Source organism: Meles meles, chromosome 19, assembly GCF_922984935.1.
Source record: "Meles meles chromosome 19, mMelMel3.1 paternal haplotype, whole genome shotgun sequence".
In the NCBI taxonomy this organism is placed as follows: domain Eukaryota; kingdom Metazoa; phylum Chordata; class Mammalia; order Carnivora; family Mustelidae; genus Meles; species Meles meles.
Window position 1 is genome coordinate 58,895,347 of NC_060084.1, and position 18,800 is coordinate 58,914,146.

At 47.4% G+C, this 18,800-nt stretch overlaps 1 protein-coding gene across 3 annotated transcripts; it reads left to right on the forward strand.

Moving 5' to 3' along the window:
• The first annotated feature begins 223 nt into the window (after positions 1–223).
• On the forward strand, positions 224–9,858 carry LOC123931887 (zinc finger protein 211-like). 3 transcript variants are annotated; one of them, XM_045989558.1, is made up of 3 exons: positions 224–295; positions 4,113–4,239; positions 5,480–9,858. In XM_045989558.1, exons 2-3 carry the CDS (start codon positions 4,206–4,208, stop codon positions 6,958–6,960), a joined length of 1,515 nt encoding a protein of 504 aa, XP_045845514.1. In that variant the 5' UTR covers positions 224–295; positions 4,113–4,205; the 3' UTR covers positions 6,961–9,858. The 3 variants fall into 3 exon arrangements, with proteins under 3 accessions (XP_045845514.1, XP_045845513.1, XP_045845515.1); XM_045989557.1 differs by lacking the exon at positions 224–295 and adding an exon at positions 368–605; XM_045989559.1 differs by lacking the exon at positions 224–295 and adding an exon at positions 845–888.
• The last annotated feature ends 8,942 nt before the right edge of the window (positions 9,859–18,800 follow it).

Here is an 18,800-nt window from a genome sequence, read left to right on the forward strand (position 1 = left end):
AGAATGATATGTGCATTTGGATCTGTAGCCTTTGGGAGCATATGAAATGTTTTTAGCTTTGGAACCACGCTGAGAATCAAGGGGTCTGAAATAATATCTACAAACACCTGCGTGATCAGTTGCAGGCACCACTTCCCCTCTGACCTGGGACGAAAACCCCAATTTCCAGAGCGCTTAAGGGGATGTGCCCTTTCCTCCTAGAGGCCAATGGGAATGCCTTGTCCTCGTCCTGTGCGTCTGTGAACTACATTACCCAGAAGATCGCGTCGATGGACTGCACCTCTGACCAGTGAAGGTAGGAAAAGTCGTTCTGCGTGTGCGCCTAACGTCGGGGCGGGACATCCGGCCTCATCCCCCTGGCGGTCTTTTTGCGTCTTTCACGCTTGTTGGTCCGCTAATGTTCTGAAGCGCGGGTTCAGGTTCGGGGTGACTAACCGAGAAGGCGCGAGGGGAGGCGCTGTTCCCGCCGCACACAGTGGGGTCCGCGGCAGGCGCCACCGCCCGGGCTGCCCCGCGCCGGGGACCGGGACGGGGACCGCCGGCCCGGGTGTCCGCTCCGCCCACCGAGTCGGATGGCGGCGGCCGCGCCCAGGGACCCGGCTGAGGTAAGCGCTCGTCCCCCGGGCCCTCCCCGCCGCCTCCCCTCCCAGGCCCCGAAGGCCCGAGCGCGGGGCGCCTGCTCGCGGCCCTGCGGCCCAGGCCCGGGTGTCCGGGACACGGAGGCGCCGGTGGGCGGGGCCCGTGTGTGAGCGCCGGCGGGCTGCGTGCGGGAGCGGGCTCCGGGCTGAGGGGCCGCCGGGGCGGGGGCTGCAGAGGGCCTGAGGCCGGGGGATTCTGCCCTCCCGGGACAGAGCATGAGGCGAGCCACGCCTGCACTGGAGGGCCGAGGTGCGGGACCTTCGTGAGGACTCTAGACGCCAAGGGGACTTCGGCCGAGGGAGGGACCGGATCTCCGTTTGGGATTTAAAAGTTTCCCGAAGGTGGTTTAGAGGGAGAGCAGACCGAGGGCCATGAAGAGGACATTGAGGCGCTGGGAGGTTGGATCTTAGTTCAGGCGGCACAGTTGGCAAGAGGCACAGCACTGAGGCACAGCACTCAGCCGCGTGAGGTCACCTGAGGTACAGGTGACGTGAGCCCAGCGAACCCTGCCGTGGACCCGTCCCTCCATTGCCAGCCTTGCACGGTTTCCCATTGCGGCAGAGGTGCTGCGGAACTTACACAGGCTGGTGGGGTGTCTCAGCCGCTGGTGGCCCTGGCCACCACCCGCATATTCTCTGGATTATGATGTCTGGATTATGACGGCTTAAGGGCCGTTCCCCCAGGCCTGGCTCTGGGGGCCCTAGGGAAATCCCAAACAGAGGATCCTAAGTCCATCTCAGGCTTTATATAGAAATGATCCCATTTCTGGCAGCCCATGCACTAGGAACTCGTTCCAAGATACTCATATGTTTACAGGTGACTGAACTGAGTGTTCAGAAAACCACAGGTGTCCTTTTAGGTGGGAACAAAGAGCAGGGGGCGGGAATCAAGACTGGAGTGACTGAGAGGTTGGTGTGTGTTCTGGAGGTGATGAGAGGTGTGACTCAGAGGGAGAAAGTGATCTTAAGTTCTTAGCCGATTCGAGCTGGCTGCCGAGTGTAGAACAGACAGCGAGTGTAGAACAGACAAGGAGAGGGGCGGCTGGGTGGCTCAGGGGGTTAAAGCCTCTGCCTTCAGCTCAGGTCATGATCCCAGGGTTCTGGGATCGAGCCCCGCATCGGGCTCTCTGCTCTGCGGACAGCCTGCTTCCTCCTCTCTCTCTCTGCCTGCCTCTCTGCCTACTTGTGATCTCTGTCTGTCAAATAAATAAATAAAATCTTTAAAAAAAAAAAAAAAAGAACAGACAAGGAGACAGAGGGAGAGGAAGGAGGATCAGGCTGCAGGCTGCTGCCAAAGCCTGGGTGAGAGTTAATTGACTAGAGGTGTGGCTTAGGAAAAGTGGTTGGATTCTGGATGCGTGTTTTAAATGGGCAACTAGGGGGCATCTGTCTTGGCTCAGGTCATGGTCCCAGGGTGCTGGGTTGGAGCCCTGCATCTGGCTCCCTGCTGGGCGGGAAGCCTGCTTCTCCCTCTTCTACTCCCCCTGCTTGTGTTTCCTCTCTTCCCTGTGTCTCTCTCTGTCAAATAAATAAAATCTTTAAAAAAAAAAAAAAAAGATAAGTAAATGGGCATCTAGATTGTCTGATGAGGGAGAAGGAGTGAATACAAGACTCAGGGATGACCCCAGTGTTTTAGGTCTTAGCAGCTGAAGGAGTGGAAGGTCCATCATCTAAGATGAAGAATGTGGTAGTAATATTCACTATGGGGAGGGGGTATGAGGAGCTTTGATTTAGGTATATTGAGAGTTTGGGGTGTTTCAGAGACGACCGAATTGATGCATGATGTGGGCAGTTGTATACACGGGTGTGGGAATCTGAGGAACGTCGAGGTTGGAGGAATTCAGGATGTTCCCGATCAGGAGGGGTAATGTGCAGGTTATGATTAGAAAGCTAATAGGGGACCAGGCAGGGGCGGATGGGGACTGTGGACTGGGTGTCTTGTCTGGGTACCCGGGTGATGGGTAGAGGCTTCACAAACACAAATGAAGCAGGTACATGGCCCTGAAAGGAGTGTGTTTCAGGGACAAGGAAGCCTGGCAGGTGGCCAAGCTTCCAACGCAAGAGCAGATGCGAATGAGGTAGACACAGTTGCAAGAAAGGATAACCGAGGTGAGATGTCATGCAGGCCAGAGTGGGTCTCTGCACCACTCTGCACTCACCAGGATTTTGTGAGGGCTTTGTTGGGGCCTGGGCTGTTTTCGTTCAGCCAGGAAGATAAGGTCAAGGGCAAGTGTGGCCATTTGTGAGAGTCACTAAGGTCTGGGGTGAGCTATCAGTGGAGCCAGGCTCTGAATGAGGGTTAGGTGGGCAAAGGAAGATTGTGACTGCTTTGGGGACGGCAGTGCAGCACCTCGTGGAATAGGGCCGTGGGTGTCTGAGATCCATATGTCTGAAGCAAGGAACAGACCGGAGCAGTGAAGGCTTCATAGGAGGATTTGGGGCTGTGATGGCTAGTGGGCATCCTGGGAAGTCAGTGGTCACATTCAATCCCATTTGAATTTGCAGAGCCTCCTGTGGATGCTGTGTGGTGCAAGGTCTAAAACCAAGACCCGATACTATGTGCGGCACTGATGTCTGAAAACCCTGAAGGGCTCAGGTGGCCAGCGTGCTGCTTCTGCTCCCCACGCTGCCCCCGGAACTAGGATCTAACCAAATACCGTTTTTATCTAGGGGCTCAGGGGCCTATCCCTCTCTAATTGGTTTCAGCTCCTTACCTGCCCATGGAGTTACTCAGATAAGTCAGTGGCATCTTCCCAGGGGAAATGGGTACCTCTTTGTGTCGATATTACAAAGCTTGGATCTCAACCACCAGCTGTTAACTCTTTCCCAGACTGCCACCCCCGTGTGGTCCACTGTGGCGTGTGGTGTCCTTCTCTCCCACGCTGTGAATATATATGGTTAGAAAAGTGCTCTCGATCTTTGTGGCCGGTGTTAGGTGTTTTGTGTTTGGCCATCCCTGTCACCCTAGCACACAGTCCCTTCTTCACCATAGGGTGAAGAGGAGGTGATTGAAATAAAGTCATCTTTACTGTAAGGCCAGAGAGTTGCCTAAGGCACGCAGGGCAATAAGCTGGTGGCAGCCACGGGCAGGTGGCAGTGTCTGCAACGTGGGGATGTGCCGTCTAAGGAATGACATGTACTTGTGGAGGGAGTGTGCCTGATGCCCCAGGGCCCTGGACTTGAGAGCTGGGTGGCTTGTCGGTACTAGGGGAATTGCGTAGCAGAAATGGGTGAATGCCTCTGTGCCAGACCCTTGTTTGGTACCTTGTTATCCACCTGCCTCATCTTACTGATGGGTGGTGCCCGTGATCAGTGGGCCTGTGAGGAGACAGGGGCACCACTGGTGCTAGGGCCTGGGTTCTCTTCTGTGTTGGATGCTTAGGAAAGGATGGGTGAGGGGTAGGTGTGGAGGGGATGGGTTGTCGTCTTTGAGGGAGAAGCTGTTTATGGTTTCATCTGTCTCCATCTTGCCAGGGTATTGTGACCTTTGAGGACATTGCCGTGTCCTTCTCCTGGGAGGAATGGGATCTTCTTGATGAGGCTCAGAGACACCTGTACCAGGATGTGATGCTGGAGAACTTGGCGCTTATAACCTCCCTGGGTAAGGTCCTCACACCTGCCTCTGTCCCCTGAGCTAGTCTCTCCGTTTCCCTTTTTCCCCAAGGGCTGGTCTGTCCTCCCATCAGGATTGTGGTCTCTGCTTCCTTCTCCACTTCCTTGAATGGCAGCGTTGTTGGCTGGGCTGAGGTATGTGCACTGCCTACTCCTTGAGTAGCCCCAACACCTGCGACTCCCAAGCCTCCCAGGGAAGGAACCAGGGTCAGGAGTGTTCCAGTCAGCCCAGTGGATCCCCCTTTGCTGCCCTCTCTCTGGCAGGTGACTTCCAGTTACAAAGCACCCGAGTATCCCAGGTTCCACTTTCTTCCTCCAGCTGACATTTCCTCATTCCTTCTTGGGCCAGAAATTGCCGTCACTGACCATCACGGTTATGTAGACCACGGTCTGTTCTTGCAAGATCCTCCTTGGAAGTTGTCTTTATAATAGTCTTCTTTCCTGTGAGCTGCATGTGCTGAGCTGTTCTTGGCCAGTGCTGGCCCCTTAGCTCTCCCGTCTTCCCCTTATTAGCACCTGGATCATCCAGGGGCCACATAGCTGCTCATCTCAGGGTTGTGGTGGAGAGTCCGTTGTGGTTCAGAGCCCGGCTCCGAACAGTGAAACCTAGGGGAGAGCAAGATGTCAGGGCTGTGTGCACATCATACCAGAAGCTTCCTATTTGTGACTGGTCTTTTGTTGGTAATGACCATGGCCCCCAGACTTCATACCTGCCTTTCCTTCCCCGGTCTTCACACTCAGGTGACTGGTCAACTGCTGGTCATCACTTGTACTCTTGCTTCCTGCCCAGGGCTAATTTGCACCTCTCTGAACGGCACATCTTGACCATTTCAATCACTGCTTCTCATGGGGACTCTCCTCATTGGCTCCTGTGTGTTGTGTCATGAGGTGCACACAGATTCTTGCACACACAGTCTCTCTTTCACTGTCGAATTTTCCTGAGCCTGAACACACCCTTCTGTGTGACAGACTATGTCCTGTTGGAAGTTATGTGTAGACCTTGTTTCTCCTCAGTGTGTTTATTTCACCTCACATGTGCCCCCTGAGCCCGCATTTTGTGATCAGTAGTGGCCCAGTACAGCTAAGCATCTCAGCCTCAGCCTGAACTCAAACCTCCTATCCTATAAACAATCTCATGGACTCATTTCTGGGTTTGTTAGATACACCTGGGTAGTGGCTGCCTACCCACGAATGTCACCGTGCACTTCACCAGCATTTCCTGCTTTCAGGTTGTTGGCATGGAGCAGAGGATGAGGAGGCACGTTCTGAGCAGAGCATTTCTGTAGAAAGAGTGTCACAGGTCAGGACTCCCAAGACAGGTCTTTTTCCCCAGAAGGCCAACCCCTGTGAGGTGTGTGGTCTGGTCTTGAAAGACAATTTTCACACGGCTAAACACCAGGAAACACAATTCAGTGAGAAACTGTACACTGGTGGGACACATGGGAAAAGATTTTATTTCGGTGAAAACCTTCAGCAGCAGCTCAAGCAGCACGTGAGCGAAAAGCCCTTCGGAAATCACGTAAAAAAAGCTTCAGTGGTCAAGAGCTGTAGCTTGCAGGTGTCAGGGAAGCCCTTTATCTGTGGGGAGATTGGGAAGGACTTCTTGGCCACCTCAGGAACCCTCCAGCAACAGGCCACACATACTGGAGAGAAGGCAAACAATGGAACTGAATGTGGGGCGGCCTTCCACTTGGGAAAAACTCAGCACCGCTGGGGAGACAGCACAGAAGCTTTCAGCCACAAGCATACATTCGTTCAACACCAGAGGGTTGGCCCTCGAGATAGATGTTACATGTGCAGTGAATGTGGGAAATCTTTTAGACACAACTCTAGTCTTACTAAACACCAGAGAGTTCACACAGGAGAAAGGCCTTATGAGTGTGGGGAATGTGGAAAATCCTTTAGCCAGAGCTCCAACCTCTTTCAGCATCGGAGAGTTCATACTGGAGAAAGGCCTTATGAGTGCAGTGAATGTGGGAAATCTTTTAGCCAAAGCTACAGCCTCAATAACCATCGGAAGGTTCACACTGGAGAAAGGCCATTTGAATGTGGAGAATGTGGCAAATCCTTCAGTCAAAGATCCAACCTCATTCAACATCAGAGAATTCACACTGGAGAAAAGCCCTATGAGTGCAGTGAATGTGGGAAGTCCTTTAATCAAAGCTCTGCACTCCTGCAGCACCATACCGTTCACACCGGAGAACGGCCCTATGAGTGCAGTGAATGTGGGAAGTCCTTTACCTACAATTCCAGTCTTTTAAAACATCAGAAAGTCCACACGGGAGCAAAGCCTTACGAGTGCAGTGAATGTAGGAAATCTTTTAGCCAGAATTGCAGTCTTGTTCTCCATCTGAGAGTTCACACTGGAGAAAGGCCTTATGAGTGCAGCAAATGTGGAAAATCTTTTAGCCAAAGCTCTGCACTCCTTAAGCACCAGAGAGTTCACACTGGAGAAAGGCCATATGAGTGCAGTGAGTGTGGAAAGTCCTTTAGGCGAAGCTCCAACTTCAGTGACCACCGGAGAGTTCACACTGGAGAAAGGCCGTATAAGTGTAACCAATGTGGGAAATCCTTCAGTAAGAGCTCTGGCCTCACTCGACACCAGAGAGTTCATAGTGGATTGGGCATTATAAATATGAGTGAGAAAGCCATTAGCCGAAGCCCTTACCTCATTGATTACCACACAGTTCACACGGGAAATACAACTTAGATATGTAGCAAATGTATTTCCTTGTTCAGTAGAACAACATCGAGGAGATCTCTTTTGAGGGTACCATCTGCCTGAATTGAGCCTCATACATCAAGACATCAAAATAAATTCCAGGTATGTAGAACTGTGTTGCATGTTTCAGCTCAGGCCCATGTGAGTTTTTATTACATTGATTCTGTAGCAGCAGCCGTTCACCTCTCTCCTGCGGGTGCCCGCATGTGTGTCATTGAGCCACAGTGACGTGTTCAGCAAAGTAAACCTTAGTGTTTTCCCATTCCCTGGGTAAATGTGAAAAGCCAGGGTACTCATTCTTTTCTCTCTGATTAGTTAGGGCATGGATGACCCCATTGTGTTCCAGAAGACTCAATCTGAGTTCTGCTGGTGGCCTGAAAAGTCAGCTTTTTTAGGGATATTACTGGTCTGATGACTCTTGTGATAAAATTTGCAGCCTCCAACTCACCAACCAAGGAGCAGCCTTCCTCTGTATTCTGGTTTATGTTATAACAAAGGCCTTGTTGTGTAAGTCACCTTTATCTTAAGGATTAGATTCACGTCATGGGGTGGTTTCAGAATGACAGGAGAAACAGGTGCTGTGGACGCCCCAATCTTTGTGTGCTTCAAGGGGATGGAAGGATAGTAGTCCTCTCTCTTAATTTGGCCCTTGTTTGCATTGTTGCCCAAGGCTTCTAAGAAGATTCTGTAAGGTTTTATGGTTAGATTGTAGCCTGGGTGCAGGATGTTTTGTGGTGTCGGCACTCGCCCTGAAGAGAGAGCAGTTGTAACAACCTCTGGTACTTCTGGGAACAACATAGAATTGTTCTCTTGTTTGCAGGGGATATTGCATTGTGCCCAGCACCGGTGCAGGGAATGTTCCCAGGCCCTGCAAAGGAGTGATGTACTCTGATGCCCAGAATTCTGTGTGGTAGTGTCACTGGCTGAAAGATGGTAGGGGGATCATAACTGTACACAAACGGTGGATTAACAGAGAGGCCAAGAGAACATGACAAACTGGTTCGAATGTGCCTCTTTTAAAGGCTGCCTGCTGTTGTTCGGTCAGTATGGCTGTGAAGGATGAGCCAGTACAGAAGTTCTCAGATCCTTCTGAACTGTGAATCTTGTGTAGCTGAGGGCCTTAGAAAAATCATCTAATGGGGGGCGCCTGGGTGGCTCAGTTGGTTAAGTGTCCGATTCTTAGTTTCGACTCAGGTGAGGATCTCAGGGTTGTGAGATCAAGCCCTGCATACGGATCTAGCCTCAGTGTGGAGCCTGCTTGTGATCCTCTCCCTTCTCCCTGTGCGCCCCCACACATTCACATTCTCTCACTTGCACACCGTCGTTCTAGAAAGGAGTCTAACAGTTTTACGGATTCCTGTAGCTTTTCTGCAATGTGCACCTTAAGGTCATTGCAACACAGGAAGGAAAACAAAGATGGAAGGAAGGAGGATCTCAGTCTAGCGGTGCAGGCTTTACGCAGCTTGCTTTCCCGATGACTCAGGTGGGCCTGGCTTTTGTTGCTCTCCTGTATTTGCTGCCACTGAGGCAAGGTGCTGATCCCAGGGCATTACAAGGGATATGGTGGGATCAGTATAGGTTTGCCAAACTTTTTTTTGAAAACTTTTTATATTGTTAATAAATAATAAATTGTCCATATTTACACTGTTCCATTTGATGATTTTTGACATTCATAATAAACCCATGCAACCATCATCACAGTCATAGCAATGTGCGTATATCGCCCATATTCATTCATGCCCTTTAATTATTATGTCTTTCTCTCTGCCCTCCAGGCAAACAATGATTCACTTTCTTCTACAGTAGATTAATATGTATTTTCTGCAATTTTACACGATTGGAAATAAAATGTTTTGGGTTTTTTTCCCCTGCGTGTCCTTATGTGGTATATTATTTATTTTGAGATTTGGCAATGGACCTGTGTAATTAGTTCATTCTTTTGATATTGTCAAGAAATGTAATGTTCTCTGGATTAACCACTATTTGTTTATTTACTCATCTTTTTCAGATATTTGAGTTGTTTCTGGTTTGGGGCTTTATCAAACAGTTATTATAGACATTTGATTCTTAAATTTATGATTCTTTATATGGATATGGTTCATTTCTCTTGTGTTAATACCTCAGAGCACAATGCCTGAGTTACAGGGCTGCAATTTTGGGACTGTTTAAATGAGGTCATTCTCATGAGAACTCTTCCCTGATAGCTCCCTGTGAAAAGATGTGTTAGTTGTGGGCTGAATTGTATGTTCCCAAAATGATATGTTGAAGTCCTAATCTCCAGTACCTCAGAATGTCACTGAGTTTGGAAATAGGGTTTTTAAAAAGGTAAAATAAAGGCGATACTGTGGACACTAGTCCACTGTGACTAGTGTCATTGAGAGGAAATTGGTACGCAGACACACAGAGGGAAGATCATGTGAAGACAGGAAGAAAATGCCCACCCACAAGCCAAGGAAAGAAGTATCAGGAGAATTCAGTGCTGCTGACACTCATCTCTCATATCTAGCCTCCAAATTTGTGAGAAAATACACTTCTCTTGTTTAAGCCACCCAGTCTGAAGTAACGTGTTGTGGTGGCCTTAGCAAATTTTATGGGGGCCATCAGCATCTGGGAAGGAGAGGGTCTGCAGGGCACCCTAGGGTCAGAGGAAGGAGGTGATTACAATCTGTAGAGTAGTTGGGACCAGAAGGAGAGATGGGCTTGGAATTGATTCCTCCATCCCCACCTTTCACTGGAGGTCACAAAGAGAAATTTGTCGCCCAACCACCCCCTAGGTTCAGTTTCCAGCCATGTAAAATGGAGATCATCACCAGAACCGCCTCCGGGGCTATTTGAGGATGTGAAGAGCTCATGGCCTAGGAAGGGGGCTCAGATGGAGAACTTTTAAGAGTGACAGTTGTCCTAAGGGGTGGGGAGCGGGATCAGAAGTGCCTTTGGAAAGGGGGGCAAAAGACCACTGGGGGTGAATATTGGGGTGTTTATACCTGAGGGGTATTGCAGGGGCTGAGGTAGAAGTGAGGGGGTGGGTAAGGTTCCCACCTGGCTCTTCCTGAAGCTCTGGTCCCTACTGAACAGTCCCAAGACAGTGGGGGACAAATAGGGACTGCACGGCTTGGGCCATGCACACATCACCATGGGGCCCTGGATAAGTGGTGGCCACACCTCAAGGGCCCCTTGAACACCTTCAGATGGATTGTATCCAGCTTCGACCCTTCATGGGACTTGAATATGTTTTAGTTATTGTATGTCCATTTGCAGAGTGGGTTAAAGCATTTCTTTGCTGAAAAGCTGCGGCTCTTATAGTCATTGAAAAGCTGATTGATTTTGTTTCCAATCCTGCATCATCCCACTGTTTACATCTACATTAAGTGGTCATGTGACACTGTATATAAACTCTGTTTTATCACTCACAATCCTCTAGGAAAGTTGAACTGACCACTGCCATTGTTAACATCAGCAAAACTTTCGGAAACCTTTGAGTTCCCCTGGCCAAAGCCCTTATGGCCATGTAGTCCACGCACTCATTTATCCCCCTATGAATTACTAAGTGGAAAACTCATGCCTGTGTCTAGGGATTTCATTTCCAGTACTAGTCCTACTCTGCTATATGCAGACCGGGCAAATATTATCAGGGACTCATGTACCATACCCAGTCCTATCACTAACGATTAAGGGCGCCTTCTGAAAACATGCTTTAAAGAGCCTTTTCATGATTCTCAACTAGTAAATGCCATCTGTTGGAAGACCTCAGAGAGTAACTGCTCTTGAATCTTATGGGAAGGAACCTATCAGGGGCTGTTAGCAACAAACAGAGCAGTGAAATTCCAAGAGGTCACCCTGGTTCAAGGTTCACAACTAAAGAAATCCAGAATTCCACACAGTTGGAAGGCTAAGGCTACTCATCCAAGACCTCAAACTGAGGATTGTAAGCTGATCTTCAAAAGCAGACAGGTGACCCAAGACCTTTGGAACTGATAACTGCTTCCACTCTATACCTTAGAGCAAGACATTTAAGAAATTACTGTTTGGTTTTTTTAATCTGCTTGCCTGTAATTGTTCCACTTCTCATTTTCTGAAGACCCCTTGTCATTACCACTAATGGCCCTTTTACTCATTTGTTCCTTCCTATTATAAGGTTAGGTTACGTCAAAACATACTCAGTCTAATACCCTTATTCGATTATCCCTACAGCAGCCACTGCCCTCAGGCTTACTGCTGGGTACGCCATTCTTCAGCAGCCCACCCTGATGAAGCCTCTGGGTCGTGCAGGTTTCATCAGATGAGACCATAGGGAGTTATAGCAGATGGCATTTCCACTCACACACAGATGGACATGGACCTTACATAAATCAATGTGTTGACATTGCTAGTGTCCCTCTCTCCCAGAAAAAGAACCGATTATTTCAATCTATTGATCAGACCTCAGGCGATCCTAAGTTTGATTTCAGTAATCTTCATAGGGCAATGTGCCCAGTACCTACTACCCGGTATCCATCTCGATAGAGATCCCAAAATGTAACCCAGTCATGTAGGTTCTGACCTTATATCAAGATAGACTTCTTTGTTCCCAGATGTCGCTGTGCCTGTGGCAGATAACCACTTCCTTTGTGGTGAGGGCCCACAGGATTCAGATTAATGCCTCAGGTACTTTCGGAATAGTATCTTAAGACTTGTCCATTTAAAAAAAAAAAAAAAAAAAGACTTGTCCATACACGAGAGACCCTAGTTATATAAATTACCGATTTTGGAAATCCAATCCAAGTGTGATTTCCAACATGAGGTCTGTTCTACTATTCAGCACACTGAGGGAATTAGTGACTCATTTTTTATGTGAATGACATGAGTAGTGTTCCCATCAGTGGGAATCATACAAATAGAAAAGACTAATAAATCTATCAGCAGCCTTGGCAGAAGTTTTAAATGACACCACTTCTGCCCTAGATGTAGTAAACATTTGTCTCAGCTCATTGACAAGAGTAGTGATGGACAGTCTCAATCCTCTAGATTTCTTGTTGGCTAGTCATGGTGGAATCTGTGTCATTGCTAATACTTCTTGTCCTTGGATCCATGAAACAGACAAGGGACTATGAACTGCGCTTGCTTTTGTCACAGTAGTCATGATTCTGGTCTGTTTGTCCAGTCTCAAATGCCTCTATGCAACTGCACTGTTACTGGATGATTACCGTGATGATAAAACAATAAAAAGGTCAAGCCAAGGGGCGCCTGGGTGGCTCAGTTGGTTAAGCGACTGCCTTCAGCTCAGATCATGATCCCGGAGTCCCTGGATCGAGTCCCGCATCGGGCTCCCTGCTCAGCAGGGAGTCTGCTTCTCCCGCTGACCTCTCTCCTCTCATGCTCTCTCTCTCTCAAATAAATAAACAAAATCTTTTAAAAAAAAAAAAAAAAAAAAAAAAAAAAAAAAAAAGGTCAAGCCAACCTCACAGTACCACTATGAAGATGGAATGAATCTTGACACAGTGAAGATTTGAATTTTGTGTTTTCTCCAAATTGGTCAACTTCTCAGAAGTGAGAGAAAGACCAGGGTGGAGGTGAGAGAATATGGAAGCAGACCATGGCCAGGCCGTATAGAAAGATAGAACTCAGATTCACAGTCTCTGTAACCAACCCATGAATCTGTATAACCAGCCCAAGATGCCAGCCGTCTAGAAGTGAAACCTGTAGGAAATCATACCATTATATCTTGCAACAATTCAGGATGCCAAAGGATGACCCCAGTAACGATGGCACTGAAGAGCCAGGACGTGATTAATAATGGACAGATTCCTTCATTTTTGTCCTTGTTTGCAACATAATACCAACGAGAGAAGGCCAGAAATGTACCCCTAACCAAGCATATAGGATGCATGTCTTCTGTTTAGCCCGCCTACAGCTGCCCAATCGAGGCACACCTGAAGTCTTACTTTTTTTTTTTTAAGATTTTATTTATTTATTTATTTGTCAGACAGAGATCACAAGTAGGCAGAGAGGCAGGCAGAGAGAGAGAGACGAGAAAAGCAGGCTCCCCACTGAACAGAGAGCCCGATGCGGGGCTCGATCCCAGGACCCTGGGATCATGACCTGAGCCGAAGGCAGAGGCTTCCCTCTGCCACCCAGAGCCCCCAGTCTTACCTTTTTAAACTATAAGTTTACCACTCTTCTGCCTGCCTTTGAGAATCTGTCAAGATTCAAGGGATAGATTCTGAAAACCTTGTTGCAGCAAGGGCTGAATAAACAGCCTTCAAGTGTTCTCATTTGGTTGGTCTTCGTGTGTTTCCATAGCTCTTGGACATCTTCCTCAAAATACGGTGCTGTAAGTTGACTTGAAATAAGTTTGTGTGATTTTACAAGGATTTATTAACAATAGTGTTAGGTTTACTTGTTGCATTTCATTTTCCATCCTAGGTTATGGACATTTTGGCAATTATCTGTCAAAGAACATACCCTTATCTAAACATCTTTCAGGGAGGCAAGTTAGAGGGTAAACTGCTTTGGAGCTTCTCCATACCAAGTATCGAAAGCCGCGGTCGTTTATTAATCTGAAATTTATTACCTTTTTGTCCTGCCAATGAAGAGTATTGCAGGGGCCACCAGGGAACTCTGGCATTAGGAAATTTATGATGAACTTAAACCTTCCTCATTGGTGAATCCTCCTAAACCCTGTCCCTCTTTGTCCTGTTTTTCCCCCAACTTTTCCTTCAGTCCACAGTATGCTGGAGTTGGCTGAAATGCCTCCATGTCCCTTGAGTTTGTAACTTCCTTTTAGAGGAGAGACAGTCCTGAAAATGGACATTCCACCTGGTTATGTTAAAAAAAAAAAACTGTGGCATTGTCAAAAAAGACTTCTCAAATACTGGGGGAAAAAAGAAAAGTTTGCTAAGTCATTGATTTTTCTGTGCACACACTCTAGGAATCAATCTATCTTCTGATTGAGCCAAGAGATGCAAAAACATGGTTGGAAAGAGTCCAGTAGACCTGACTTAAAAATATTTCAAGATTAATGAAATTTTAATGTTTAAAAATGGAAGAACTGAAAATCATTTGGAACTTTTACAAAGGACACTTGATAATGTAAGAGAAAATTATTGCCCTAAGGTAGCATAAAGAAAGTAAATATTTAATGCTTTAAATGGGGTTGGCTCTTTTTAAAGATTTTTATTTATTTGAGAGAGAGTGAGAAGAGAGAGAGAAGGAGCAGGGGCACAAGGAGAGGGAGAAGCAGACTCCCTGCTGAGCAGGGCTCAATCCCAGAACTCTGGGATCATGGCCTGAGCCAAAGGCAGCTGCTTAACCAACTGAAAAACCCAGATGCCTCTGGGATTGGCTCTTTATGTTGCTAATCATAACCATCCTTAAAGCTGTTTTTCTAATAAAAATTTGCTAAATTATGATTTTGAATAATGGCCTTGACCCCTGGATCACCAGGTAAGAAACAGGAGACCTCAGAGCTTTTGTGTAATTGCAAGAGTGTGGGGTTTTTAACGATTTATTTGAGGGGTGCCTGGGTGGCTCAGTAGGTGAAGTGGCTGCCTTTGGCTCATGTCATGATCCCAGGTTCCTGGTATCGAGCCCCACATCGGGGGCTCAGCAAAGAGCCTGCTTCTCCCTCTCCCACTGCCTCTTGCTCTGACTACTTGTACTTTGTCTCTGTGTCAAATAAAAACCTAAAAATAAAATAAAATTAAAAGATTCATTTGAGAGGGAGCATAAGTGAACACGAGCTGGGGGAGGGGGCAGAGGGTGAAGGCAGGAATCTAAAGCAGACTCCCCCCACTGAGCTTGGAGCCTGACAGTGGGGCTTGATCTCACCACCCTGGGATCATGACCTAAGCCGAATCCAAGAGTCAGATGCTGAACTGACTGAGCTACCCAGGCACCCCTTAGGTATTTTTAAACATTGGTTAGGGGCTCCTGGGTGGCTCAGTGGGTTGAGCCTCTGCCTTTGGCTCGGGTCATGATCTCAGGCCTGCCTCTCTGCCTACTTGTGATCTCTGTCTGTCAAATAAATAAAATCTTAAAAAAACACATTGGTTTATATACATAAATTGGTTTATGTACATAAGATTGCTTACATTTTTAAGGATTTGACATTTTCTCCCTCTGTCGTGTGTCTCACTTAGCTGGTGCACTAGGACAGGGACAAAGTTCAGCCATAAGTACAGATGCTTTTCAGCATATGCTGTAGCCCAATTTCAGGGTGGCTAGACTGAAGAAAAATAGGTGTCCTAAGATCCTCGCGATGTATTTCAACCCCAATAAGGACTCGGGCCACTGGTCAGTCAAATGTATTGCACAACTGAATTACCCAAAAGTCCTGCTTCATGGTGGAGGCTTAGCCTTACATAATGGATGAATGGACATATGAGTATGTTGCAGACCACACAAACTGCCAGACCTTGTGAAAAATTTAGAAAAAAATATCTTTTTATCCCAGCAGTGGGGGACAATCTGGAGACAGGGGTTGTTGTTCTGATGAGCACAAAGGGGATAAAAGTGGGGAAACTGTTTCCGTAAGTGCAATGGTGTTTATCAGCCACATTTTGAATTATCAAATAGCCCCATATAAAGTACCAAGGTGGAAGAAAGGGAGAAGGTGACAAAGGCGCACACGGGTATCAGGAGGGTCTGGGTGGCTCTGGTCTCGGGAGAGTCTGGGGGCGTGACGCCATTGTCCTTGCCTCTTGTACCTGTAGGGGATGCTCACCATGGAGCCATTAGCCCAACTACACATCAGTGAAGAAAAGCACGAACACATATTTGTCTTAATAATAAGGAGAGCTCAGTTTTCCTTGTGAAGGGAGGAAACCAGAATATTTCACCCCAAAAGAAGCCACTTGTTTAAATTCTTGTTTTAATTCTTGTTTTAATTCAAGACACATAACAGCAGGCACAAGAAGGACATGGAGATTCTTCCCTTTTTCCCTGAAAGAAGGCTATAAAACTCCCACAGAAAAGACATTCTTTCTGGAACAGGAAGACAGAAGATACTGTTACTAGCACAGAGAAAGCACCAGAGAAACAAAACCTTACTACATTAGTCTCCCATATATTTACCTTTTCGCAGAAGCTGACCTGGGAACCCTAAAACGACTGCTTTTTCTCCTCTCATTTCTCCACAACCTAATTGTTATTTGTTGATGCTATAGAAGCTGGAGTTCAGAGCCACCATTTTGGGTTACTTCTGGTTTAGGTTTCTCCTGGAGATGTGCACTGCATGCTGCGATAAATGTCCTCTCTCCCTCGTAGCTATCTTTCTGTTACATGCACCTCAGCCAAGAACGTAAAAGGGCAATAGAGGGAAGAGCATTTTTCTTTTCCTACACCTGCTAAATGTAGACACAAGTACCAAAAGAGTCTGCCCCACCTCCTCACCAGTTTTCCGTACATCCTTGGGGTCACACACACTCTGCCCACCTGGGCCCTGATGGAAGTTTTTTCTTTTTTTTTTTTTTTTAAGATTTTACTTATTGACAGAGAGATAGAGCAGGAACACAAGCAGGGGGACTGGGAGAGGGAGAAGCAGGCTTCCCTTGGAGCAGGGAGCCTGATGCGGGGCTCAATCCCAGGACCTTGGGACTATGACCTGAGGCAAAGCCAGACGCTTAACCACTGAGCCATCCTGGTGCCCACCCCCCCCCACCCCCCACCCCCCCCCCCCCCCCCCCCCCCCCCCCCCCCCGCCCCAGAAGATTTGATGATAGCTTTTGTCCTTTTCAATGTTTTCATGCCCTGGTGCTATCCCCGCAAGGAAATTACATATGATTTGTAATGTAAATGCTGTGATAAGTGGACAGAGTACGCTTCTTTTTTTTTTTTTTTTTTTTTTTTATTTTATTTTATTTTTTTTTATTTGACAGAGAGAGATCACAAGTAGACAGAGAGGCAGGCAGAGAGAGAGGGAAGCAGGCTCGCCGCCGAGCAGAGAGCCCGATGCGGGACTCGATCCCAGGACCCCGAGATCACGACCCGAGCCGAAGGCAGCGGCCCAACCCACTGAGCCACCCAGGCGCCCCCAGAGTACGCTTCTAAATGTTAAAACTCCCCTGCCTTTCCTTTTGGTTTTTTCTTGTTGTTGTTTTATTTTATTTTATTTATTTGACAGAGAGAGATCACAAGTAGACAGAGAGGCAGGCAGAGAGAGAGAGAGGGAAGCAGGCTCCCTGCTGAGCAGAGATCCCGATGCGGGACTCGATCCCAGGACCCCGAGATCATGACCTGAGCCGAAGGCAGCGGCTTAACCCACTGAGCCACCCAGGCGACCCGTCTGCCTTTCTTTTTGAATTACAGGAACTACACCCACTGCCATTGACAATTTTGTTCACCTCAAGAGGAAGAAAAATTTCCAAATTTCTGAACCCTGGTTTTTCCACACTGGCAATGAGCCTCTCTCTCAGACCCTGGAAGTCCCTTACTCCATGTCAAGAAGAGGAGGGTGTTGCTTTGGTTTTAAAATTGTGGTAAAAATAGACATCACTGTACAATTTATCATTTTAGCCACTCGTAAGCATCCAGTTCAATGGCAAGTCCATTTGCATCCTCCTTGTTGTGTTAACTCTTTGACTTGTTGTGTTAACTCTTTGAAACAACTTTTAGAGTTCAAACAACCCTTAGAGTCATTATTTGCCCAGTGAGTGTCCTCCCTTCATTTGGAAGTTCTATGTATGGGGAGTCAACTGTGTTTGTCTTCCTGGTTCTCTGTGAGAGAAGGCAGGACATGAAATCCCCAAGTAGCCAGGGGGTGGCGCTGTCGAGTCAAAGTTGCCTGCACACTGACTCTCCCATCAACAGGGTTTGGAAATCAGTTAAATTCATCTGCCTCCAGTGAAATTGTTGCTCTGGGTTTTAACCAATCTTCTCCATGTTCTTCTAACACGATTTATCCTTTTCACCTCCTACTTTGCTTGATCATGAAGCAGTCCCATCTGGCAGGAACTGAATCATCCACCTGCCACAGGAGACAAAAGTATGCACTGATCTGCCCCCATCTGATTCTCTGTGCCTACCTCATCATTTACGGAAAATGTGTCCTTCGTGAAAATAATATGTCCCTCCTCCTGTCAGAAGCAAAACCTGGAATGAAAGACTGAGATATAAAGAAACTAGAATATCGATTGACTTTAAAAAAAAAAAAAAAAAAGCCCCTGGACCACAGGTGCCTGAGGGTGCACTGACCTCTCCCCTTTCCTTCCTGGAAGCAGGAGATCCCACCCTTTCCATGGAAAATGTCCTCCCTGTGCCAGAAAGAGAGTGACATTCTTGTCGAGGACAGGAAGCTCAGAATAAGGAAATTCTGTGTAGACTTTGTTATAAAAGTAATGCTTATCTTCCTTTAGTTTCTCCGCGGAGCTTATTGACTTTCCCACAACCACGTCTCTGTTCCGCCCAAAATAAAAGGGTTTAGGTCTTGCCACTTCTTTGAGTCCTTGTTTCTCATGTCTTGTGAAAGTTATAAAAAATAAATTTGTGCCCTTTTCTCCTTTAATCTGCCTTGTGTCAGTATAGTTCTCGGACCCAGCTGCAACCCTAAGACGATTGACTTATGGTTTTCCCTCAATGACATCTTCCTTTTTAAAAAAAAAAAAGATTTTATTTATTTATTTGACACAGAGAGAGAGATCACAAGTAGGCGGGGGGGGGGGGAGCAGGCTCCCTGCTGAGCAGAGAGCCCTATTTGGGGCTCGATCCCAGGACCCTGAGACCATGACCTGAGCCGAAGGCAGAGGCTCCACCCACTGAGCCACCCAGGCTCCCTGACATCTTCCTTTTTGGCATCTTGGAATTCTACCTCCTAAATTGGTTTGATTCTTTAGTATGCCAACGTGCTCTTAGAT